The sequence below is a fragment of the Bidens hawaiensis genome, unplaced genomic scaffold, assembly GCF_021521415.1.
Source record: "Bidens hawaiensis isolate Kalapana, Puna unplaced genomic scaffold, B.hawaiensis_p1.1 tig00035082_1, whole genome shotgun sequence".
Taxonomy (NCBI): Eukaryota; Viridiplantae; Streptophyta; class Magnoliopsida; order Asterales; family Asteraceae; genus Bidens; species Bidens hawaiensis.
Window position 1 is genome coordinate 156,971 of NW_027496105.1, and position 25,829 is coordinate 182,799.

At 38.7% G+C, this 25,829-nt stretch overlaps 1 protein-coding gene across 2 annotated transcripts; it reads left to right on the forward strand.

The window, feature by feature from the left end:
- The first annotated feature begins 20,909 nt into the window (after positions 1-20,909).
- Positions 20,910-25,421, forward strand: LOC143587020 (mitogen-activated protein kinase kinase kinase YODA-like). Of its 2 annotated transcripts, XM_077068424.1 has the most exons (11): positions 20,910-21,501; positions 21,577-22,311; positions 22,407-22,494; positions 22,570-22,636; positions 22,743-22,899; positions 22,990-23,065; positions 23,136-23,195; positions 23,697-23,804; positions 23,901-24,116; positions 24,836-24,930; positions 25,007-25,421. In XM_077068424.1, the coding sequence occupies exons 1-11, from the start codon at positions 20,951-20,953 to the stop codon at positions 25,389-25,391; spliced, it is 2,538 nt and encodes an 845-aa protein (XP_076924539.1). In that variant the 5' UTR covers positions 20,910-20,950; the 3' UTR covers positions 25,392-25,421. The 2 variants fall into 2 exon arrangements, with proteins under 2 accessions (XP_076924539.1, XP_076924540.1); XM_077068425.1 differs by lacking the exons at positions 24,836-24,930; positions 25,007-25,421 and adding an exon at positions 24,193-24,401 and having other exon boundaries at positions 23,901-24,144.
- Positions 25,422-25,829: the final 408 nt, after the last annotated feature.

Sequence of the window (25,829 nt, forward strand, 5' to 3'; positions counted from 1 at the left end):
TGCGTGACGAAATGTATCTTTGCTCAGTGCCGCACCTCGAGCACTCGTAGCAAGCCTGAGCTGCGTCCCAGGCATACTCCTTTATTCGGGTATCTCATCAACCCGGAGTATGTTCCTGCAGGAGGGGACGAGTTCAGAGACCCCCAACCACATCAGGCGGCAGCACCTCATGCTGTATCAGCTGCGCCTGTGGTTTCTACTGTTGCCTCTGCTGCTGTGCCAGCTACTGTATCTCATGCTGTGTCTACTGCTGAAGACGTTGATCTTAATGCTGCCTTTGGCATACATGGTGTGTTTGATATGGATGTCTCGGGTCCTCAATTTATGGATGTTACCAGAGCAGCTACTTCGGTAGCTGACTCTGATCTAGACGAGACGTTTGCTGAGGCAAGAAGACTTATGGTGTCTCGGGAACGGACTACGGGAAAGAGACCGAGAACGGAAAACGAGGATGAGGAAGAAGTTGTTGAAGAGGAGGCAGTGCAGATTGTGCTTAGACGTTCAAGAAGAGAACAGAGAGGTATAGGTTCGGGAGCTGGAGAATCTTCAAGGCTAGTACGTTTTGCTCCACCTGCCTTGTCTGGTATGTCTCTTATTACTACTACAGCACAGGTTACAGCGGTCGAGACGTCGGCCCCAGCAATTGTGTCCCTACCACCCCAACCGCTTAATCCACCGGTGGTAGTTGCACGATTTGTGGAGTCGACAATCACTTCTACTGCAGGGTTACCAAGTGTACCACCTGCGGTCACTTCTGCTGATGTCCCGCCAACTCCAACGCCTACTTCAGATTCCGAGAGGATTACTTCACTAGAGCGGATTGTTGCTGATCAGACAAAGACCATTCAGAGCCTAGTGGAATCCAATCGACTACAAGCAGCCCTCCTGGTAGAACACGGTAAAATTATAGATGCCTTCAAGGCATTCTTGGCATCTCAGGGGGAGAAGACGTGTAGGGGTGATGAGTTGAGGACTAAACGAAGAGAAGATCATGACGATGATCCCAATGCACCAGAAGGTGCAGGTGGTGAGCTGCCAAGAACCTCTCAGGCTCTTGGGGCTTCCACAACTGAGGGGGAGTCTACAAATGCAGCTGGTGACGATGTTGTAGCAGTTGATAATGATGATGATGTTGAAGACATGATAGATGCATTGAAAGAGTTGGATGAGGAGGATGATGAGTTTATGATGGAAGATGATGTGCTGCCAGTGGATGAGATTGAGAGGATTGGAGAACAGATTACAGTTGAAAACGTATTAGAAGAAAGTGAGATTGTTGATAACTCCGTGGAACATGAGATTCCGGAGGTTGACGGAAAAGGTTTGGGTGATGAGAATGCTGAGGAAGATGCTAAGTGGGAGGAACAACCGAACTGGAAGGAAGGTTGTGCCCACTGGTTCGTAAAGACGAAGAAGCCGGCGGTCCCTAAGATGTTCAGAAAAAGTTACAATATTAAGGGATACGCGGAAGCCAAGAAAGGTATTATCTGCTGGTTATACGACGAGCAGCTACGGCTCTTTGTGATCAAGAGGTACGATGGCGTTCAGTACTTCCAGAGAAAGTTGAGATCTCTAAACACACTGCCAGAATGTGAAGTAAAAGATCTAGCCAGATTGGGATTGGTAAACAGAAGCGAAGATAACATGGCTAGAATCATTGCGAAGATCGTGTGGAAAGAGTGCGTTAAAGAGAAAAAGTTTGAGCTACTGAAACCACAAAAAGGAAAACTTGTTGAAGACAAGGATAGAGATCTGAGAGTTGATGGAAAACCTTGGATGGTTATGAAATACAAACCGATCCGGTGCCTTAAAGAAGTACCGATGAAGTTCATGCCCAAGGACGTGCTCAAAGATCTAAAATGGTGGTACGTAGATTGCGAGACAGCTGAGGCGGTAATGGAAGATGAGGATGAACAAGAAGTACTTCGGGTTTACGACCCGATGCATCTTGTTAATCTATCGAAGGCTGATCTGAAGGCGCTCAACGAGAAGAAGATCTTATACATTCCTGCTTGGAAGGATCAAGCTAGGAAATATCAACGGGTGGTGTCGGTATGTGTTAGAGAAGGGGCGCACGCGTAGAGATGAAAGATTACAAGACTCAAGATTTGAAGATCAAGATATGAAGCTACTGCCAAGGGGGAGTCTGTTGGTACATGTGTCAGTAGTTCATAGTCTAGCAATTTGTAATCGAGTCTGTAACGTAATTATGTTTTGTTTATGTTTAGTTATGTAAAACGCGAAGTTGTCAACAAGTTCGCTATGGCGAACTTGTTGAATCAGCGAAGTTATTGACAACTTCGCCTGTGGCGAAGTTGTCGTGTTTATATACTGTTCAGCGAACAGTTTACAGAGAGTGAGTTTTAGGGTTTGTTTCAGTTGTTCAGTGAACGTGTTCGTGTCATAGTCTGTAACAGTGACCTCGGGTCACGTGGTTGTTATTAATATAACGTGGTTGGTTTATTGCTTTCGTGTTCGATCTCTACATACTCTACACTCGTATCTACCCACGCAGGGATTCCGCACCTGCGTTGTTAGCGACATCCCGTGTAAGATCCGTCCAGGAACCTACAAAATTAACTTAACGAACCACCCCCTGATTCGTTAACATTCCCTAACGAATCAGGAGGGAATACATTATAATGTCCTAGTTCGCTAACATTCCTAGCGAACTAGACTTAACCTTAACGAACTAGTCTTAGTTCGCTAACATTCCTAGCGAACTAGACTCAAACATAACGAATTAGTCTAAATAAACATTAAATATTACATTAAAATATCAAATAAACATTAATGATAATTACAAAGACTCTAGACGCAAAACCGTGCACTAACAAGCTCGTGATCCATAAAACACAATAAAAACTAATGTTTTTGCGTTTTAAGGTAAGGATACCTTGGAATACTATGAAAGTGTGTGTATGTGTATATTTATGATTTGATAAAATAAATAAGTATATAAATAAACAAGTGCATTGAACAATCAAGTAGGGTAAACACGTATAGGCAACACGTATAAGGACCCTAAAGTAAAGACTATACTAGGTCGTTACGTCTAACCACCTATTCTATAGTCTTGTGGCTCTGATACCAATCTGTAACACCCCGACCAAAGGCGGCGGAACATGCCGGGGTGCAACGTGATTGGACAAATACACAAGACACTATTTAAAGTGACAAGATTTATTCAACTCATTTTATTTCAACAAATCAATAACAACACATTTCGTTCATATATACAAATAGCATTCATATTGTTCGTATTACTAATACCCTAATAGTCTTGGTAACGTTTTCCGTCAAGCACTCGAGTCAACAAAAGTCAAACCTGTAACATTTCATAAAATAAAGTTTGTCAACACAAAGGTTGGTGAGCAATTCATAAGTTTGAGCATATAAAATAAAAAGTCACAAAACTTGTATACAAAACAATAAAAGCAACAACTTGGATATATTGACAATCGCTAATAGAATTACGTTAGCGCCACCTAGCTACAATGGGTTGCCAAGTAGTCTAGGATTTAATAGAATATCGTTAATTGCATTACGTTAACAACACCTTGCTACAAGGGGATGCCAAGTAGTCTAGGATTTATAGATTCAACCAACCGAAAGCGATAAACACATATACATATAGCATAGAACACCAAATCAAGCAAGTATTTAAGTAATGTATACAATCACGTTTGTGGGTTTAAGATTCAAGTAAATAAAGCATTTAGTTTGATAAGTATGAAATGTCACCCCAAAACGGAAAATGGAAAAAGGGGTATGAAAGTACTCACCTCGATTGATGAATCGAGAAATAAATAGATAAATAAATGAAGCTCGGACGGTAAACGAATCGATCCGACTTGAAACGATAAACACCTTAGCTAAAATAAATAATGTAATATTATATTAATGAACTTGAAACCATAATGAAACTATATTGGAAACATTGAACGTGAAGATTCAGTTGTAAATCGGATTATCGGTTAATTTGTTAATGGTTAGGGACTCGTACTTAAATGCAATTAAAATAAAATAATATTATTTTATTGAGCTTTTAAATAATTAACCAATATTAAATATAAGCAAGACGGATTTAAAACAAGGGTTCAGTTTTTATAAAAAAGAAAGAATTGATAATAAAGTTTATAATAATATTATTAATGATAATAATAATTCTAAAAAGATATGATATATATATATATATATATATATATATGTATATATATAAGATAAAGATGTTAATAATAATAACAATAATTATTTTTAATAATACTAATATAGTATAATAATTATAACAATAATTATTATTAATAATACTAATAATGATAGTAAAGAATAAAATCTTGGTATTAATTTTAAGGTGTTGTTGATAAAAATAGTAATAATAATAATAATAATAATAATAAGTGATGATATTGATAGTAAATAATGATACTATACTCGATGTCGGTTCGATTTCTAAACGAGTTCACAAAATAAGTATATTAATATTATTGCTAGTAATTAATGATAAAGTATGATTTTTAATAGATAATAACAATATGACCTTTAATAATATTAATAGCAATTTTAATAATAATAATAATAATAATAATACTAATAATAATCTTGTTAATAATAGTTTTAACTTCAATATTTATAATAATAATGATAATAATAGTAATATTAATAATAAATACCTATAATAGTAAACTTAACATATTAATACTAATAATAGTTTTTATGTAGTAATGTTAGTATAAATAGTAATACAATTTATTAAATATAAAAATAAAACCAAAACCGGACTAGGATTAGACTCGAACCCGAGACCTCTAGTTTAATAATTAACGTACAAATCAACCGAACCAAAATAACGATTGTTAACTTAAACCCATAAGGAAAATTATATCCATTACCCAGTTGTTCGTCTTTTACCCAAAATCAAACCAACACTATATCCAATCCAACTCGTTCAAAGTGTATAACCAAACATATATAACCGGTTATCAACGATCTCTATGCGAAAATAAACAATACCAAAACCCAAATTATTTACCTATTATTCTGTCCCCGAGTCGTGGCTCTATACCGGAGAGTAAACGAACCGAAACCGCCGGAGCCGAAACTGCCGGAGGCGAGAGAGAGAGCCGAAGAGAGTGAGAGAGAGAGAGATAGAAGTCATGGAAGAGAGAGAGGTAGCGAGGGAGAGTGAGCCGGAGAGGGTGAGAGAACGGAGAGAGAGAGACGGGAGAGCTACAGTGCCGTCGCGGCTTCTCGCCGGAATCCGGGTTCGCCGGAAAAACGCAAACAACGGGAAAGAGGGCTGCCAGAACGCGAGGGGGAAAGGAGGGGTGGTGGTGATGTTTGGGATGGTGGTGACGGCAGTGGCGGAGGTCGCCGGACGCCGGAAAACGGCGCCGAAAAAATCGGCAGAGAAGAGAGGATGCGGCTGTGTTTGTTTGTGATGTTTTAGGTTTAGGTTTTCTTTTTTTTTGTTATATATATATGACATGTTTACAAAAACCACCCCTCAAGTTTATAAATGTTTAATATGAGTTTAAAGGTTTCCAAAGTTATAACGAGTTTACGAAAATCAGTTTCAACCCTCTATGTTTTCTCAACGACACTATAATATGACAAAACATCGATTTATTGGTGATCGAAATATATAATATAATATTGTATAATAAATAAATAAAGTTCTAAAAATGTTGAGTCGGGTTCACGTAATAAAAGTTTACAAAACGAAAACAACTCGAGACTCGAATTTGACGGATGTCACAGTTTTGATCTATATTCGGACTATGGAGGGAGTAAGATTAACTTCAAGTCTACCACGACATGTTGTCAGTTTTCAGGGAACCGGCTTGTTTCTTGCCAGTGTAAGAAGCAGACAACGGTCTCTACTTCAACCGCCGAAGCTGAATATTTGGAAGCCTCAAGTTGTTGTTCACAGGTTTTGTGGAGCTAGCAGCATCTGCTAGATTACGGTTTGAAGTTTCTTACTACTCCCATCTTTATTAATAATTCTGTTGTGATATGCATTAATAAAAACCCCGTTCAACACTCTAAAACGAAACATATTGAAATTCTTTATCATTTCATCCGTGACTGCTTCGAAAAGAAATTAATCAATCTTGAGAAAATTCACATGGATTTTCAGAAAGCTGGCATTTTTACTAAAGCATCTGACAAAACGAAATTTACTTATTTGCTTGGTTTAAAATCTTTTTTTTAATTCAAAGGGTTGGTTGATCAATTTTATTTCATTGTATAGTTTTAATCATTTATTTTCTTTCATTATGTTTTTTTGTTTTCTTTCATTATTTTTGGTAGAGCAAGAATGTTGATAGCGTGTTATGAACTAGAGAGAAATGGAGGGAACCAAAGTATGAATTACTCAATGTCTTGTTTACATTATATAGTCACAATATCATGAATGCTAATAAACACCTAGTCAATATCATGAATACTAATAAACACTAGTCCTGATAATGGATTATGGATTTAATGTGAAAATAAGAAGGATGTTTCATAACAGTAAAAACTTTATGATGGTTTTTTATATTTTAAACAAGCTTGATGATGTTGAAGATCATAAGACAACCATGGATAATTTGTGTTAGTTCTCTTCTTTTATTACAAAAGACATGCCCAATTAACACACCACTACCTGCAGCACCATAATCACAAAGCAAGAGTCACACACAACATGAACAAAAAGAGAACTCACATGTGAGGATCCATGTATAAACTTCAAAATATATAGCAATTCAAATAATACATAGCATAACAGAAAGAATAGTAAACATATTTGCAGGTATAAGCGACAGAAACAGGTGCAGATATCCAGACTAGCAATCTGCCCAAAACAAAGGACCCGCATATTAGTTTCAAGAATGTAATCACTATGAAGAATAAGTAAACATTTTTTGTATGCGCATGATGCAAAATATGTAAATATTCTTAGCCTCGGGGTAACGCGCTGTGGCATCTATTAGTTTGTATAAAAGGATTGTGCAAAATACTATATAGGGTTTGTTTGGTTGGAGGATTTCAAGGGATATGAAATTCGAATTCCATTACTTGATTTGTTTAGGTGGGTAAGAGAGGGAATTGGAATTGGAATTGGAATTGGAATTGGAATTGGAATTGGAATTGGATTTAATTTCCTTTCAACCTCACCGTTTAAAGGAATTGAGATTCCTTCCATATTCCAAAGGATTTTAAGGGATTTCAAAGGAATACCGGTGATTTACACAAATAACCTTAGCAACCACTGTCATAAGCATTTTCACCCGCTACCACCACCATTTTCCTCTTGCCGCCACCTCTGCCAACGCAATTCCGGCGAGATCTGAACAAAGTTTTCCCGACCTCAAAAAAACACCGCCTAAGCATCGTCGTCACACCTGCGTTTTTTTCCGGCCAGATCTAAACCAACATAACCCCCTTTTTCCCGTCATAAGTTTAGATTGCTGGCGGTGGTTGACGATGGTGAGTAAGAGAAGGCAGTGGTGGTGGTGACTGCCGGTGGTGGTCTAATGCTTCAAAGAGAAGCGGAATTCGAGCACTTTTTAAAAGTGTTCGGTTATATTTGTTAATTTGAAAAGGGCAGTTTGTCTTATTAAGTATTTTTGTATTCCTATTCATTCAAGAAATATATGACCAAACACCATATGTGTTTTTAATGGAATTCATAAAATTCCAATTTAAATTCCACAAATGCAAATTACAATACAATCCACGAACCAAACACATCCTACGTTTTTTTTATTATTATATTAACCAAAAGTTATATTGTTTAACATGAGCGATATAGTTTGAGTCATAAGTATTGTAAACTTTTTGATAAGTATAAAATAAACTTTAATTACTTGACTGAATTAGAATGATGATAAGAAAGTTAACAAAACAAAACAAGTACTTCACTTTAAGATATATTTTTTAAATAGTATCTTTGTAGGGGTTTACTTATAATTCTAGGCTCGGTTCACAAGACAGATCAAGAAGTTGGTTTGATCGTTACTTTTAATTAAGCTAACAATAGTGAGATGGCCCATACGATGCGTCAGTTGTCAGCCAATAATCAAACTAGTTGTAATATGTGTGTCTGTCAGTAACCAATAAATACATTGTTTTGACCACACATCAAAGATGCAACTCCTGTTTTTAAAGTCTAAAAATGGTTTCTTTAATTTGTATTTATTATTAAACTTATCCAAAAATACCATTACGAGGAACAAAAGTTTAATCAAGTAACGGAAATAACTAAGCATTTCTATAACATTTCTTAATTAATAACATAATTATAGCAAAAAACTTACATAAAAATGAAAAAGATTAAGGAATACGGTAAGGACTTACTCCACTACCACAAGTCCACTCGTTTTCGTTTCTCTTCGCCTCCTATTATTTTCATATACACGAGACAAACCTGATACTACATAATTCTACATGTATTCAAACATTTTTATTTTTATAATCCACATGTTCCTATAAGCATCATGTGTGATTAAAATGACACAAGCACTCGTTAGTCTAAAACCATAAATGGACCCTTATCATCTCCAAAATGTCTTCCAACGTAAAAAAAAAGACCTTTTTCTTCAAGATCCAACATAATCACTTATACATAGTGTAGACTAGAATTATCGAAGGAGAGAAAAATGCATATTACGGAGTTACATAACCACCTATATGTCAAATAGTTGATACAACATGTGAATATATATTTGTGTATCATTAATTTTCCTTCAAATTTATTTTGTAATTTTTTTAACGTCAACTCACACACTTATCCACTTCATACTTTAAAATCACATTAAAAAAATAATTTGTCTCATCGAGTAACTCAAAACCTTGTTCTTCTCCTTAAAAAGCAAGATCAAACCATTTTTTCTCACTGTTAAATCATAATCTACTATTATAATAAATAAAAATGTTGGTTGAATCACAAACCCCTTAGTTGGTCTAATATTTTGACAAGTGGCACACTCATGTAATTTCTAATTAAATTTATTATTTAAAATACAATTTTAATTAAAATTTAAAACATTCCTTATTAGGCTTATCAATCATCACATCAATATTAAATTTACACATTATACTTATCTGCATAAATTATTTAAATATTACAGATATTGTTAATTTTAGTGTATAGTAAGTAACCATATAACCATTTACGATATGTACAAAATTAATGTTGTATTCTTTGTTTACAGTTATGGTGGAACTGGTAAAACCTTTTTGTGGAAGACACTTTCTGCTTCAATAAGATCCAAAGGAGAAATAGTTTTGAATGTTGCTTCAAGCGACATTGCATATTTATTATTTTCGAGAGGAAGAACAACACATTCAAGGTTTGGAATTTCTATAAATCTTACTGAGGTTTCATCTTGTGGCATTAAAAAAACACTGATGTTGCCCATTTATTAAAGAAAACAAAGTTATTTATATGGGACGAGTCACCTCTGACTCATAAACATGTGTTTGAAGCTTTTGACATAACTTGAGAGACATGTTGGGTCAAAATGGTAACATGAATTGTGAAAGGCCATTTGGTAGAAAAGTTGTCGTTTTTTGTGGTGATTTTAGACAAACTCTTCCTATTGTTCAAGGCAGCACAAGCAAGACATTGTTAATGCATCTTTGTGTTCATCCTACCTTCAGGGTATTTGCAAACTACTTTGTGACATCTGCCCCGATCCGACCCGACCCAGGTACCCGTTTCTCTGACCCGATCTCTCTTTTATTATTTAATATTTATACTTATATTTTACTTTTAATAATAATATATATTTTCCTTCCCGCCTCTTTCTCTCTCTTTCTTTCCGCCGTCCCGTCCCTCTTCCTTCTCTCTTTCCGCCTTCTTTTCCCTCTTGTCGCCGTCCCGCCCTTACGCTTTGTTTCCCTCTTTGCTTGTCCTTTGGTTCTTCCCGCCTAAGGATGTCTGCAGCTCCACGCGCCAGACTCCTTACATGGAAGCCTGCGTGAAGACATCTTGTTCCTGCGATGCGTGAAGAGAACTCTTCTCGCAGCGCGCTAAGAATGCATGTTCTTCCCGCAATGCGCTAAGAATGTATGTTCTTCCCGCGATGCGCTTAGAATTCTTGTTCTTCACGCAGCACGCTAAGGATTTGCGATTCTTCCCGCAGTGCGCTAAGGATTGTTGTGCCAGCCTTCGCGCTCGCGCACTCAGCCTTCCCGCGCTTAACCCTTGATATTCTGTTTAAATCTAGCCGTTTGCTTTTGTGTTGTCTTATCTTTTGAGCTGTTGACCTAATCTGTTTTTTGTCTGAAAAGTTACTTTCGGCGCAGCATGCGCACCAACCCCATTGGTTGGCAGATAAAGTGACTGACATTATCTTTTGAGATCTGCTTTTGCCAAGCTTTATCCAGTACCTTTATCTGAACCGCCCATGCCTGTTACTGTTTCCCTGACAGCTTTATCTTGCCCCTGCAGCTGCCATATCTTTTGATATCTTTTGCTTTTGGATTCTTATGCTTTTTGATATCTTTTGCTTTTTAAGATCTTTTTCCCTTTTCTAGGGATTATGTCTCCTAGGGTTTTTCTATAAATAATAATAATATTTCATAACACATCACACACAAAACACTTAATCTCTCCTGTTCTCTTGCTCCTTGCTCTCTCTGCCGTCTTCCTCTCTGCCTCCGTCTTCCTCCTTGTTCTTCCTGCTTTTCCGGTAATATATATATTATATATAATAGTTTACTTATTAATTATGCTAACTTATAATCAAGACTTAAAACCAATCGTTAAAACAATAATCTTTAATTATAGGTTAACTTTGCTTGTTTAAGAGTTGATTCTTGCATATCTATCACCGCATCGTTTATCAAGTGAGTTATCTCGTATCTAATCCCTTTTTATTTTAAATGCTTTGGGATGTTCATGTGTTCATACAAAACTTGAGTCTTAAACTTGTTTATGAACTTTAGTCGCGCAGTATCCCATGTGTTGAGGACGTTTACTTGGCTGTTTATTTGTATGTGTGTATCATTAACCGCTTTGTTCGGCCTATTCCGCAGTTCCGTTGGTACCATTAGTTGAACACGGGAGACCTATCGTTTACGGTTTTCTTTGTTTACACTTGCACAGATGTTTTCTCGTTTTTATGCTCAATTGGGAGCATGGATTGAACTATGATCTATGAACTATCTTAGGCTTGATCACAATCTGATTACACCCTTGTTAAACTCTAGACATACACGTGTTGCGCGCAGATTTACTGTGATTATCTATGATTATCTATTAAACTTGATTTCTCACCAACACGCAAGTGTTTGACGTTTATTTTAACACATGTTCAGGTTTGCAGTAGCTGTTTTGGAGCTTGTGGACACGTAGGACGTTTTTACTTTTGGACCTAGAATTAAAATGTATCAAGACAAGTTAATGTTGTTTGAATGTTAAAATTTATAATATATTGATTTATGTTTGATTTATGTTCTTTATTTTCCCCGCTGCGCGTGCGCGATAAAATGTGTATTAATAAATATTGACACCAATAGTGTCGCGAGTAATGAAGCAATATGTGGCGCCCCGATGTATAATCCGCCTTTGGTCGGGGTGTTACAGATTGGTATCAAAGCTCGTTGACTTTAGGATAGGTGGTTAGACGTAACGGCCTAGAATACCTAAGAGTCCCTTCTCGCGCATGAGAGAAATCTCATGTTTGCGCGCTTATTGTTAATTACTCGTTATTTATGAATATGCTCGCGCTTGCGCAGTATATGATTTTATGTTTTATTTCGCGATATTTCGATTTTTGTTGAATTTCGATTTTTATTGATTTTTCTTGCCTATTCGTTTGTTGGGATTTGAAGATCCGAAAAGTCATGGTGATACATGAATAGTTGATTTTCAATTTCCATTTACGATTATGTTCTGAGGTTGGAGACTTGAAAAGTCATGGTGATACATGAATTGTCAACCTCCAATACTCATTTTCTTGTATGTCTTATATTGAGGATTGAAAAGTCATGGTGATACATGAATCGTCAATCTCCAATACTCGTTTGCCCGTATATTTTAAATTGGGAATTCGGAAAGTCATGGTGATACATGAATTGTCGATTCTTGATTCGAATTTGTTACCTTTATTAAGTCTGCATTTAGGATCATTTATTTTACTTTAACTTTTGATAGTATCTAACTCCGTGAAACCAAGCTTTATAAGATTAAAACTTTGCGCTAAAACCAAGATATTAACTAAAATTAAAACTTTTATAGAATGCCTCCGCTATCTCGCCGATTTCAGAGAAGAGAAGCCTCGCGCATGCGTAGACAGCAACGTTCCCAGGAAATGGCCGCCGCAATAGCCCAAGCCTTGAGCCAAAACAATACCTCGAGTTATAACATTAAGTCCTTTAATGCGGGTAACCCTCCGAAGTTCACAGGTCTTGAAGGAGCCACTGTGATGCTCCAATGGCTCGAAAAGATTGAAAACACTTTCCTCCATACCCAATGCCCTCATGACAGACGAACCCTATATGCCTCCAGTGTCCTGGAATCCAGAGCGCTTACATGGTGGAATGGAGTAGCCCATGCGCGTGGCGCAGAAGCTGCTTCCAGCATACTCTGGGAGGAATTTAAGGAAATTCTTACGCGAGAATTCTGCCCTCCCAATGAAGTTAAGCGCCTGGAGGAAGAATTTTGGAATCTTAAGCAGTACAGCGGTGAAGCGCGCGAGTACGCGACGCGCTTCCACGAGCTAAGCTTACTGGTCCCTCACCTTGTTACCCATTCCCGCCGAGCCATCGAGAAATTCCTTGGGGGTCTCCCCATGGAAATTCAAGATTCTGTATGGGCCAGAAACCCAGTTACCCTCGCTGACGCCATCGAATTGGCCGCTGTGCTCAGCGACAACCATGTCAGAGCAGGAACCCTGTTCCTGCGGGGAACTGAGAAGACCAAACCCACCAAGACTGTCCCTGAACCAACAGAAACCAAACCAGAACCCTCAAACCATAACCAGAAACGTAGGCGCAGACAAGCCTATGCGCTTACCAACCCGCCCATTGTCCAGCAACCAATTTATCAACCAGTTTACGCGCCTAACCCACTGTCAACCTACCCAGCACCTCCTGTAGTCCACAACTATGCCTTAACCAATCCAGCACTTCCTGCCCCGCCAACTAAGAAACCTTACACAGGAAACCAACCCTTTTGCCCAACCTGTAGACTTCATCACCCACCTCAAGTACCGTGTCGACAATGTAACCGATGTGGCCGCGTAGGTCACTCCGTTGAGTACTGTAGAACCCCTCCCTCCAATCCGATTGCGCCAACACCACCAGCCTACCCGCAGAACCCACAGCCAACTTACCAAAACCCACGACCCAGATCGTGCTTTAACTGCGGTGATCCAAGTCATTTCCGGAACGCGTGCCCAAGGCTACAAGTTCAGATTACTCAAGCGAATCCGGTGAACCAAATTTCGAACCAAGTGACGCGTGGCCGAGCTTTTAACATAACCGCGCACCAAGCGCAAGCGAATAACGACGTAGTTAATGGTACATTTTTGCTTAACGGATTTTATGCATCTATGCTTTTTGATACTGGCGCCGATAGAAGTTTTATCTCTCGCGCCTTTGAGCGGAAGCTTGCGCGACCGCGCGATAACTTAAAAGAAGATTTTTCAGTTGAATTGGCTAATGGCGAAACTGTTTTAATAAACTCGGTAATTAAAGATTGCACGCTTAACCTTAACGAAAACGATTTTCTGATCGACCTCATCCCAATGCCTCTTGGAAGCTTTGATGTTATCATTGGTATGGACTGGCTCTCGAAGAATCGCGCCGAAGTTATTTGCGCCAAGAAATTGATTCGCATACCTCGAGAAAATGGTGATCTTCATATCTACGGCGAAAAACCCTCCAGTGGTCTTAAACTTATGTCTTGCGCCGAAGCCCAAAGACTCATGCGGAAGAAGTGTATTGCATTTCTAGCCCATGTGGTTAAACCCGATGAAGGAAAGAAGCTTCGCGATATCCCTGTTGTGCGTGATTTTCCTGAAGTTTTTCCTGATGATCTTCCTGGTATCCCTCCCGCTCGTGAAGTCGAGTTTCGTGTTGATCTTGTCCCTGGTGCTTCCCCCGTTGCTAAATCTCCTTACCGTCTTGCACCCGCTGAGATGCAAGAATTGGCCAGCCAACTTCAAGAGTTGACTGCTAAAGGATTCATTCGCCCTAGCTCTTCGCCCTGGGGTGCTCCGGTGTTGTTCGTTAAAAAGAAAGATGGATCGTTTCGCATGTGTATTGATTACCGCGAGTTGAACAAACTCACCATTAAGAACCGGTATCCCTTACCGCGTATTGATGACCTCTTTGATCAACTCCAAGGTGCCTCCTGTTTCTCGAAGATCGATCTCCGTTCTGGTTATCATCAGTTGCGTATCCGCGATGAAGATGTTCCGAAGACTGCTTTTCGAACTCGTTATGGCCATTTTGAATTCTTGGTCATGTCCTTCGGTCTAACCAACGCACCCGCCGTTTTCATGGATCTAATGAATCGGGTGTGTAGGCCTTTCTTGGATAAATTCGTGATCGTGTTTATCGATGATGTTCTGGTGTATTCTAAGACCAAGGCCGAGCATGAACAACATCTCCGATTGGTATTGCAAAAGCTTAGAGCCGAGCAACTCTATGCTAAGCTTTCCAAGTGTGAATTTTGGTCTGATGAAGTACAGTTTCTTGGTCATGTTGTAAACAAGATGGGTATTCATGTCGACCCATCCAAGATTGAAGCAATCAAGAACTGGATTACGCCATCCTCTCCTTCCGAGATCCGTTCTTTTCTGGGCTTAGCTGGTTATTACCGGCGCTTCATTTCGAACTTCTCGAAGATCGCTTTGCCTTTAACAGCTCTGACGCACAAAGGTAAACCGTATATTTGGGGCTCGAAGCAAGAAGAAGCCTTTCTAACGCTCAAGCGTTTGTTGTGTGAAGCTCCTGTTCTTGCACTACCTGAGGGTAATGATGATTTTGTCGTGTATTGCGATGCATCCAACCAAGGTCTCGGTTGTGTTCTTATGCAACGAGGCAAGGTTATCGCTTACGCATCAAGGCAACTCAAGGTTCATGAAAGGAATTATACAACTCACGACCTCGAGCTTGGTGCAGTTGTTTTTGCCTTGAAGATCTGGAGACACTACCTTTATGGTACTAAGTGTATCCTCTACACTGACCATAAAAGCCTTCAGCATATCTTTGATCAAAAGGAACTTAACATGAGGCAACGCCGATGGAACGAACTCATCAGCGATTACGATTGTGAGATCCGGTATCATCCTGGTAAGGCTAATGTGGTAGCCGATGCGCTCAGCCGAAAACCCTGCCAACTTAACTGTATCTTGCCGCGCACCCAGCTTCACTTCGCGCCGATTCAAAGCAACCTTGAATCGCGTATTCGTGACGCGCAGCGCGCATCCATCAGTAATGGTAACCTTCGCGCCGAGTTAGCGTGTGGCGCGGAAGCACTCTTTGTCCCTAATCTGAGTGGAATTCTCTGCTATCTCAATCGCATCTGGATCCCTTGTGATGAGAATCTTCGCGCTGATATCCTGAGTGAAGCGCACAAATCTCGATATTCTATTCATCCTGGCGCTGATAAGATGTACAAGGATTTGCGCATTACTTATTGGTGGCCTGGCATGAAAAAGGATATTGCTGTGTTCGTAGCTAAGTGCCTGACTTGTTCTAAAGTGAAAGCTGAACACCAACGCCCATCTGGTTTGCTCGAACAACCAGAAATTCCTACGTGGAAATGGGAATGTGTAGCGATGGACTTTATTACCAAGTTACCTTTGACAGCAAGCAAACATGATAGCATTTGGGTAATAGTGGATCGTTTGACCAAGTCTGCTCATTTTCTGCCCATTCGTGAAACCTACCATGTTGAGCATCTCGCGCAGCTTTATGTCAAGGAAATTGTCTGCCGCCATGGTACTCCTTTGAGCATCATATCCGATCGCGATGGCCGTTTTATATCTCGCTTTTGGAAATCTCTCCAATCTGCGCTAGGAACTCGCTTGGACATGAGTACGGCATATCATCCTCAGACTGACGGTCAGTCTGAGCGAACTATTCAAACTCTTGAGGATATGCTCCGATCTTGTGTTCTTGATTTTGGAGGTAATTGGGATTCGCACCTACCTTTGATCGAGTTCTCTTATAATAACAGCTATCATTCCAGTATTGGTATGGCCCCATTTGAAGCACTTTACGGTCGTAAATGCCGCTCCCCGATTTGTTGGAGCGAAGTGGGTGAAACTCAAATCACAGGACCCGAACTTGTTCAAGAGACAACCGATAAAATCGCCAAGATCCGTGATCATTTGCTGACTGCCAGAAGCCGACAGAAGAGTTACGCAGATCGTAGACGGAAGCCTCTCGAATTTCAAGTTGGTGATCTTGTTCTCCTCAAAGTGTCGCCCTGGAAGGGTGTTGTCCGCTTTGGGAAGAAAGGTAAGCTTGCTCCTCGTTATGTTGGTCCATTCAAGATTCTCGCGCGTGTGGGAAAAGTTGCCTACAACTTGACCTGCCGCTCGCGCTCGGTAATGTGCATCCAAAGTTCCATGTTTCCAATCTCAAGAAGTGTTTAGCAGACGAGAACCTTCACATTCCACTTGATGAAGTTCAAGTTGATGAATCCATGCATTTCATTGAGAAGCCTGTTGAGATTATGGATCGCGAGGTTAAGCAAACCAAGCGCAGTCGTATCCCTATCGTGAAAGTTCGCTGGGAGTCCAAGCTCGGAGCCGAGTTTACATGGGAAAGGGAAGATCAAATGAAGATCAAGTACCCGCACCTGTTCTCTGCGCAACCTACTTCGAGATAAATTTCGGGACGAAATTTCTTAAAGTAGGGGAGACTGTGACATCTGCCCCGATCCGACCCGACCCAGGTACCCGTTTCTCTGACCCGATCTCTCTTTTATTATTTAATATTTATACTTATATTTTACTTTTAATAATAATATATATTTTCCTTCCCGCCTCTTTCTCTCTCTTTCTTTCCGCCGTCCCGTCCCTCTTCCTTCTCTCTTTCCGCCTTCTTTTCCCTCTTGTCGCCGTCCCGCCCTTACGCTTTGTTTCCCTCTTTGCTTGTCCTTTGGTTCTTCCCGCCTAAGGATGTCTGCAGCTCCACGCGCCAGACTCCTTACATGGAAGCCTGCTTGAAGACATCTTGTTCCTGCGATGCGTGAAGAGAACTCTTCTCGCAGCGCGCTAAGAATGCATGTTCTTCCCGCAATGCGCTAAGAATGTATGTTCTTCCCGCGATGCGCTTAGAATTCTTGTTCTTCACGCAGCACGCTAAGGATTTGCGATTCTTCCCGCAGTGCGCTAAGGATTGTTGTGCCAGCCTTCGCGCTCGCGCACTCAGCCTTCCCGCGCTTAACCCTTGATATTCTGTTTAAATCTAGCCGTTTGCTTTTGTGTTGTCTTATCTTTTGAGCTGTTGACCTAATCTGCTTTTTGTCTGAAAAGTTACTTTCGGCGCAGCATGCGCACCAACCCCATTGGTTGGCAGATAAAGTGACTGACATTATCTTTTGAGATCTGCTTTTGCCAAGCTTTATCCAGTACCTTTATCTGAACCGCCCATGCCTGTTACTGTTTCCCTGACAGCTTTATCTTGCCCCTGCAGCTGCCATATCTTTTGATATCTTTTGCTTTTGGATTCTTATGCTTTTTGATATCTTTTGCTTTTTAAGATCTTTTTCCCTTTTCTAGGGATTATGTCTCCTAGGGTTTTTCTATAAATAATAATAATATTTCATAACACATCACACACAAAACACTTAATCTCTCCTGTTCTCTTGCTCCTTGCTCTCTCTGCCGTCTTCCTCTCTGCCTCCGTCTTCCTCCTTGTTCTTCCTGCTTTTCCGGTAATATATATATTATATATAATAGTTTACTTATTAATTATGCTAACTTATAATCAAGACTTAAAACCAATCGTTAAAACAATAATCTTTAATTATAGGTTAACTTTGCTTGTTTAAGAGTTGATTCTTGCATATCTATCACCGCATCGTTTATCAAGTGAGTTATCTCGTATCTAATCCCTTTTTATTTTAAATGCTTTGGGATGTTCATGTGTTCATACAAAACTTGAGTCTTAAACTTGTTTATGAACTTTAGTCGCGCAGTATCCCATGTGTTGAGGACGTTTACTTGGCTGTTTATTTGTATGTGTGTATCATTAACCGCTTTGTTCGGCCTATTCCGCAGTTCCGTTGGTACCATTAGTTGAACACGGGAGACCTATCGTTTACGGTTTTCTTTGTTTACACTTGCACAGATGTTTTCTCGTTTTTATGCTCAATTGGGAGCATGGATTGAACTATGATCTATGAACTATCTTAGGCTTGATCACAATCTGATTACACCCTTGTTAAACTCTAGACATACACGTGTTGCGCGCAGATTTACTGTGATTATCTATGATTATCTATTAAACTTGATTTCTCACCAACACGCAAGTGTTTGACGTTTATTTTAACACATGTTCAGGTTTGCAGTAGCTGTTTTGGAGCTTGTGGACACGTAGGACGTTTTTACTTTTGGACCTAGAATTAAAATGTATCAAGACAAGTTAATGTTGTTTGAATGTTAAAATTTATAATATATTGATTTATGTTTGATTTATGTTCTTTATTTTCCCCGCTGCGCGTACGCGATAAAATGTGTATTAATAAATATTGACACCAATAGTGTCGCGAGTAATGAAGCAATATGTGGCGCCCCGATGTATAATCCGCCTTTGGTCGGGGTGTTACATACTTAAACTAACAAAAAACATGAGGTTAACCGTTGGAAGTGACAAATCTAAAATACAAGAAACAAAAGAGTTCGCTAATTGGCTTTTGAATCTAGGAGAGGGAAAACTTGGTGGTCAAAATGATGGTGACGCAACTTTTGATATTCCTGACGATCTTCTTATTAATGATACCAGCAATCCTATTTCACAATTAATTAACTTTGTATATCATTGTATCCTAATAGACTATGAAAATCTAGATTTCTTTAGTGAAGGAGCCTTACTCACCAACAAATGAGGTCGTTGAGGAAGTAAACGATCGTTTGTTGTCCATGTTTCCAGGAGAAGGAAAATAATACCTTAGCTCTGATAGTATATGTCGAGATGAAAATGTTCGTGACACGCTTCAAGAAAATATAAACTCTCTGGAATGTCAAATCACAAGTTAGTACTAAAAGTTGGAGTACCGAACATGCTACTTAGAAATGTTTACCAAAAAAATGGTATATGTAATGGAACAAGACTATAGGTAAAAATACTTTATAATCGTGTTATTGAAGTTGTCATATCTGGAACCAATATTGATGACTGCACTTATATTTCAAGAACAAATCTTATACCAACAGATAAACAAATTCCATTCAGATTTCAAAGGAGACAGTTTCCGGTTGCTGTTTATTTTACAATGACAATCAATAAACGCCAAAGCCAATCACTTTCTAGGGTTGGTTTATTTCTTAGACAACCAGTTTTCGCCCATGGCCAGTTATATGTTGCGCTGTCTAGAGTTAAAACAAGAGGACTCAAAGTACTCATTTTTATGAAGATGGTCAAGTTTAAAAAAAGACTACAAACGTTGTATATATAGAGATTTTTGAGAATTTTGTCATTTAATTCTGTTTGTCTTCATTGTAATTTATTAAATGTTTTAAGTGCATCTTTAGATTCATTAACTTTTTTATAATATAATTTATCCAACCCGTGTATCACACGGGTGTCTAACCTAGTTTAATATACGGTTGAATTGTAGTCATTGCTTATAATTAAAGCTTAAAAATCGGTTTCTTTAATTAACATCATTAGTATTATCCAAAAATACAATTACAAGTTACACTTAAAGTTATCAAAAATACAATTACAAGGAACAAAAGTGAAATCCAAGTTACAAAAATAACTAAACATTTCTTAATAAGTTAATCTCATAATTATAGCACAAAACTTGGATAACAATGAAAAAGATTGCTCCACTACTACTACTACCACAAGTCCACTCGCTTTCCATTAAACAAGACTAAAGTGAAAAAAAAAAAAACATCTCACACACACGCACTCTCTCTCGCTTTCTTTGTTAGTTTTTATTATTATTATTATTATTCTTCAAGAACATCAATCACAAGCCTCACAACCAGATTCATCCTCTTCTTCTTCTTCTTCTTCTAGCTTAGCTTAATTCTGACGTCAATTGCATTTCAACCAGGTTTCTTTTTCCTTCGGTATCTACCATTTATTTTTGCTTATTACGGTTTAACCTAGTCTAGATCTGCCTGTAATTTAAAACCCATGTAGATCAATTTGATTGCTTACATACCCAGATCGGATTTTGTCAATAGTCTGCGTTTTATTAATTTTGTGTTCTTGATTATTATATTGTGAATGTGAAATTTTGGTTTGAATTCCCTTACTTAGTTTAGGATGTGATGGATTGAATTGAAGTGAATAGTTGTGTTGATTGACTGACTGTTTGTGTATGTTTGATTTTGCTTTCTGTGAAAAGTTGCCTAAACCTGTTTCTTCTTACTCATTTGGGGACAAATCATTTACAGTGTATATGATAGGTTATTACTGTGGCTAGTATAAAAACTCTATATTTATCTTAATTTTATCAAATAGACAAAATGGATCTGTTTAAGGAACATCCTCAAGATTCATTTATGCAGATATGCTCAAACACTTGGAAACAATAAATGCCACTATAAGTTACATTTTTATCAAACTTCTTGCACCACATGTTTTACAGCACCTTACAATTATTCTTTTGGTCATATCTTCGTATTCTAAAACATGAACTCTTTGCATTCAGAACTCTCTTTGTGGAATGCATTGACATACTGAGTAATCTCATGTGAAAGAATCTACAGGTGGATTTTACTTTGTGCTCCGTCTCTTCTGTAAAGTATCAGAAAATATGCGGTCATGGTGGAGCAAATCATCGTCAAAAGAAACAAAGAAGAAGACAACCAAGGATGGCTTTATCGACACAATTAGAAAGTTTAGAATCCCTTCTGATAAAAAGTCGAGTAACAGGTCTAGTGATTCAAGGAGAGGTTGCAGTGACACAGTCTCAGAGCTTGGGTCGCTATCTAGGGTTGAGTCCAGATCCGTTTCACCTTCCAAAGAATCCAAACTTGTGGCTCGATGCCAAAGCTTTCAAGAAAGGCCTCAGGCTCAACCACTTCCACTTCCGGTTCACCCTACTCGTGTGGCTCGAACCGAGTCAGGAATTGTGATCTCTGGAAAACCGAGACATGAAAAGGGGTCCAAACCGTCACCGTATCTTCCACTTCCGCATAGTGGATACACACAGGCCCGGCCCGATGCTGCAGATTTTGATGGAGCCGAATCGGTTTCTAGTGACTGTTGTAGTGATAGTGATGATCCACCTGATTCAAGCCAACTTAGCCCGTTAGCATCTGATTATGATACCGGAAGTCGAACGACAGCTGGCAGTCCCTCCAAGTAAGCTTATTTCATTTGAATGCACACTAATGAGTTGATAAGAAAAATACTAACTTTTGTTTTCTTTTGGTGAAGTATGATTATTAAGGATCAGTTGCCTGCAATGAAGATTCACTCCAGAGATGTGGCAAAACCACAAGATCATCTCTTTGATAATCATATATCATCTTCACCTACTAGAAGAAAACCATTAAGCAGTCACGTGCCTAATCTTCCGGTCCAGTACCATAATGCAGTCTTCAGTGCTCCCGACAGCTCAATATCGAGCCCTTCAAGGAGCCCGTTGCGCGCATTCGGAACCGAGCAAGTCATAAACTCTTCTTTTTTTAACACAAAACCTTACCCCGATTTCCCTTTTCTTGGGTCTGGTCAGTGCTCTAGTCCTGGGTCGGGCCAGAATTCTGGGCATAACTCTATAGGTGGTGACATGGCGGGGCTGTTTTGGCAACCGAGCAGAGGCAGCCCAGAATATTCTCCACTTCCTAGCCCGAAGATGACGAGTCCAGGTCCGAGCTCAAGGATCCATAGTGGGGCAGTTACACCGCTTCATCCAAGAGCCGGCGGTGCAGCCATTGAGTCGCAAAATAACCGAACCGAAGATGTGAAGCAAAAAAGTCACCGGTTACCGCTTCCTCCAGTCACAATCTCAAATTCTCTACCATTCTCCCAGTCAAATTCAGCTGCCACGTCACCTTCTGTACCGCGAAGTCCGGGTCGGACTGATAATTTACCGAGCCCAGGCTCAAGATGGAAGAAGGGGAAGCTGCTGGGTCGAGGCTCGTTTGGGCATGTTTATGTTGGTTTCAACAGGTATAAACGATTAATGTGTTGTATGCGGTTACAAAGCTTTATTATTAAAATAATCATCTAAACCTTTTCTGTTCTCGGGTCATATGTTGATGTAGTGATAGCGGTGAAATGTGTGCTATGAAGGAAGTTACACTGTTTTCTGATGATGCTAAGTCAAAAGAAAGTGCAAAACAGTTGGGACAGGTATGTATTTTAACAAATTTGAGCACATTCATTTTTGTCATACTTGTTGACTGTTACATTTTTCCATTTTTGCAGGAAGTTTCTTTATTGAGTCGTTTAAGCCATCCGAATATTGTGCGGTATTATGGATCTGAAATGGCAAGTTTTTTACCTCATAACACACCAGATCGATTCTGTAGTGTGATAACTGATAAAATGATAAATGTGTCTTTTTCTGTTTACCTGACCCTTGACCTCTAAACAGGTAGATGACAAACTTTATATTTATTTGGAATATGTATCGGGTGGTTCGATTTATAAACTTCTTCAAGATTATGGACAATTTGGTGAGCTGGCAATTCGAAGTTACACCCAACAGATCTTGTCAGGGCTAGCATATTTACATGCCAAGAAAACTATTCACAGGTGAATAGTTAACCATTTTAAGCAAATCCTTACTCCTACCTAATTTTAACTGCTCGTTTGTTATTTAACATTCTTAAATTTCATTTTCAGGGATATTAAAGGAGCAAATATTCTCGTGGACCCAAATGGCAGAGTCAAGTTGGCAGATTTTGGAATGGCAAAACATGTAAGTTTATGCTATATGTTAATATGTACGTTTAGTAACATATATTATTAACATATTTAAAACATTGCAGATCACAGGGCAGACATGTCCATTGTCATTCAAAGGAAGTCCTTACTGGATGGCACCTGAGGTTAGTTCGAATATAACATCTTTTGCTCTCAAAATATAATAAAATAATACGTGGGGGTGCAAACAAACCGAGCTTGGCTTGTTTAACTTACACAGAGCTCGAGCTCGGCTCGTATACTATTTCTTAATTAATTTTTATATATTTTTTTCAATTATTATTTTGTATATAACATAATATATATATTATTTAGTTATTTTTTAATAATATTATAAAGATTAATTATTAATTATTAAATATGTATAATTGTATAAATGGATATTATTAAATTTATATTAGTGACAGTCTCGTTTAGGTTCGCGGGCCAGCTCGAGTTCGGTAAGTGAAGATCGGGCTCGAGCTCGTTTATTAAACGGGCTTACTTTTAGGCTTGAGCCCGGGCTCGTTTAAGCTCGGCAATAAGCTCGATCTCGAGTAGCTTGCGAGCAGCTCGGCTCGTGTGCACCCCTAATCACGTATTTATATAGTATTAATAATTTAATATCTTTTGGTTTGTGAACACAGATCATCAAGAACAGCAACGGTTCCAACCTTGCAGTTGACATTTGGAGTCTCGGGTGTACAGTTCTGGAAATGGCAACAACAAAACCACCTTGGAGCCAGTATGAGGGGGTCAGAACTTATCTTTTTGAATTCTAATCCATAACTTTTTATTTTTTATTTTTTATTTTTTATTAAAATCTAAATTGTATATATTTTGGGTTACAGGTGGCAGCCTTGTTTAAGATCGGAAACAGTAAAGAACTCCCTGTTATTCCAGATCATCTTTCAGAGGAAGGGAAAGATTTTGTAAGACAATGTTTACAAAGAAATCCACTGCATCGTCCTACAGCTGCTCAATTGTTGGAACACAGTTTTGTAAAAAACGCTGCTCCATTAGAAAGGCCTTTATATTCTGAGCCGTCTGATCAACCGCCAAATGGGGTAATATCTCTGCTATATTTTATAAATTGTTATTTATATGCTTATTTTGTTCCCTTTATGTTGATCAGCATGTAAGCCTGTAGCGAACCGAACATTCAGTGAACAGTTCTTGAACTGTTCAGCAGGGAGTTCGTGTATTTAATAAACGAACGAATATGAACAAAAAGTTTTGATCAATTAGGTAAACGAATGAACATGAGCGCACATTTCTTTCGTTCATATATGTTCGTTAGTTAACATTCGTTAAAGTTCGTTAGTTTATGTTCGTTAATATATTCGTTTATTAACGAACATGAACAAAAAGTTTTGCTCATTTAGCTAAACGAACAAACATGAACACATGCCTCGCTCGTTCATGTATATTAGTGAACGTTCGTTCACATTTGTTCATTTAAGTTCGTTAGTTTACGTTTGTGAACCGTCAGTTTATACTGTTAATGAACGAACACAAACATATATTTCAACGAACGAACACGAACAATAAAATTCGTTTGTTTAATTGCTTGTGTCTGTTCGTTTCATTTACAAGCCTATTATTTTTCTTGTTAACGAAAATACTTTTATTTTTCGCTTTATTTTCTTGGTTTCTGTAAATCTCAATACTTCTTTTACTCAGAAACTGCAAAATATGTTCATATATGTGAGAGAAAGTTATTCAATATCCACTTCATGTTCGACCAAAAAGGATTTTGTTGTATATATTCATTAATATTTTCCAGGGAGCTGGACATCCAAGAAACCGACAAGCATTGGATTCAGATAGACTCGCCACTACCCATTCATTTAGAGTGCCAAGACCCGCCTTTATTTCCAGGTACATCTCCCTAAATAATAATATCAACAACAATAGTAATTACACTTACGCAATAGTAACAATCATATTATTGTAGTGACATTCAAATTCCAAGAAACATATCATGCCCAGTCTCACCAATCGGAAGCCCACTTCTACATTCAAGATCACCGCAACACCTAAACGGAAGAATGTCCCCATCACCCATATGCAGCCCCCGAACCACATCGGGCACGTCAACTCCGCTAACCAACATTAACTGTTCCAAAATCCCGCACGTTAACCAGTCGGTTTACCTTCACGAGATCTCAAAACCCAGCAACATATATCGTGATCCTGTACCCGATATGTTCCGAGCCAAGCAGAGCCCGGGAACACAATATGGGGGGCACGGACACGGGGTGTTGGCTGACTCGGTGTCTCATCTGCTGTTAAGGGATAAAGTGAACTTTAAACCGTCTTTGGATTTGAATCCGTTGTGAGGTGGAAATGGAAATATGATTTAATTGGTAATAATAATAGGAAAAGAAAAGGTCATGTTTATGGTATATGAATGGACTTATGCAGGCAGGGGGATTGACTGGTTTTAAGTAATGATGTGTGATGGTATAAAACAGGATTTCATGTTCTATATCTATCAATCAATCATCATGAAATGGAATAGGAGAGTTAATTTAGTGGTTTCTTTTTTATGTGGAAAGATGTACATAAAATGCAGAATTGGGATTTTTGCATTTGTGTTTTACTATACTTGACACAGTTTCTACTGGTGAACTGTATCTATATATATCTATCTATCTATTTATCTATTCATGTGTCTGTCTGTGTGCATGATTGTCTGTGTGCATGATTGATTGCATTAGCATTTCTGAGAAATGAGATATTTAAATTGCTAGTGTTCATGGTCTGACACTTGTACT

What these genes read in the sequence shown, in the direction of transcription:
- LOC143587020 (XM_077068424.1), top strand. Translation starts at nt 20,951, where the DNA reads ATGCGGTCATGGTGGAGCAAATCATCGTCAAAAGAAACAAAGAAGAAG. An exon ending in GCCAAGAAAACTATTCACAG is followed by an intron (nt 22,900 to 22,989) that starts GTGAATAGTTAA and finishes TTTCATTTTCAG; the next exon opens with GGATATTAAAGGAGCAAATA. An exon ending in CTTGGAGCCAGTATGAGGGG is followed by an intron (nt 23,805 to 23,900) that starts GTCAGAACTTAT and finishes TTTGGGTTACAG; the next exon opens with GTGGCAGCCTTGTTTAAGAT.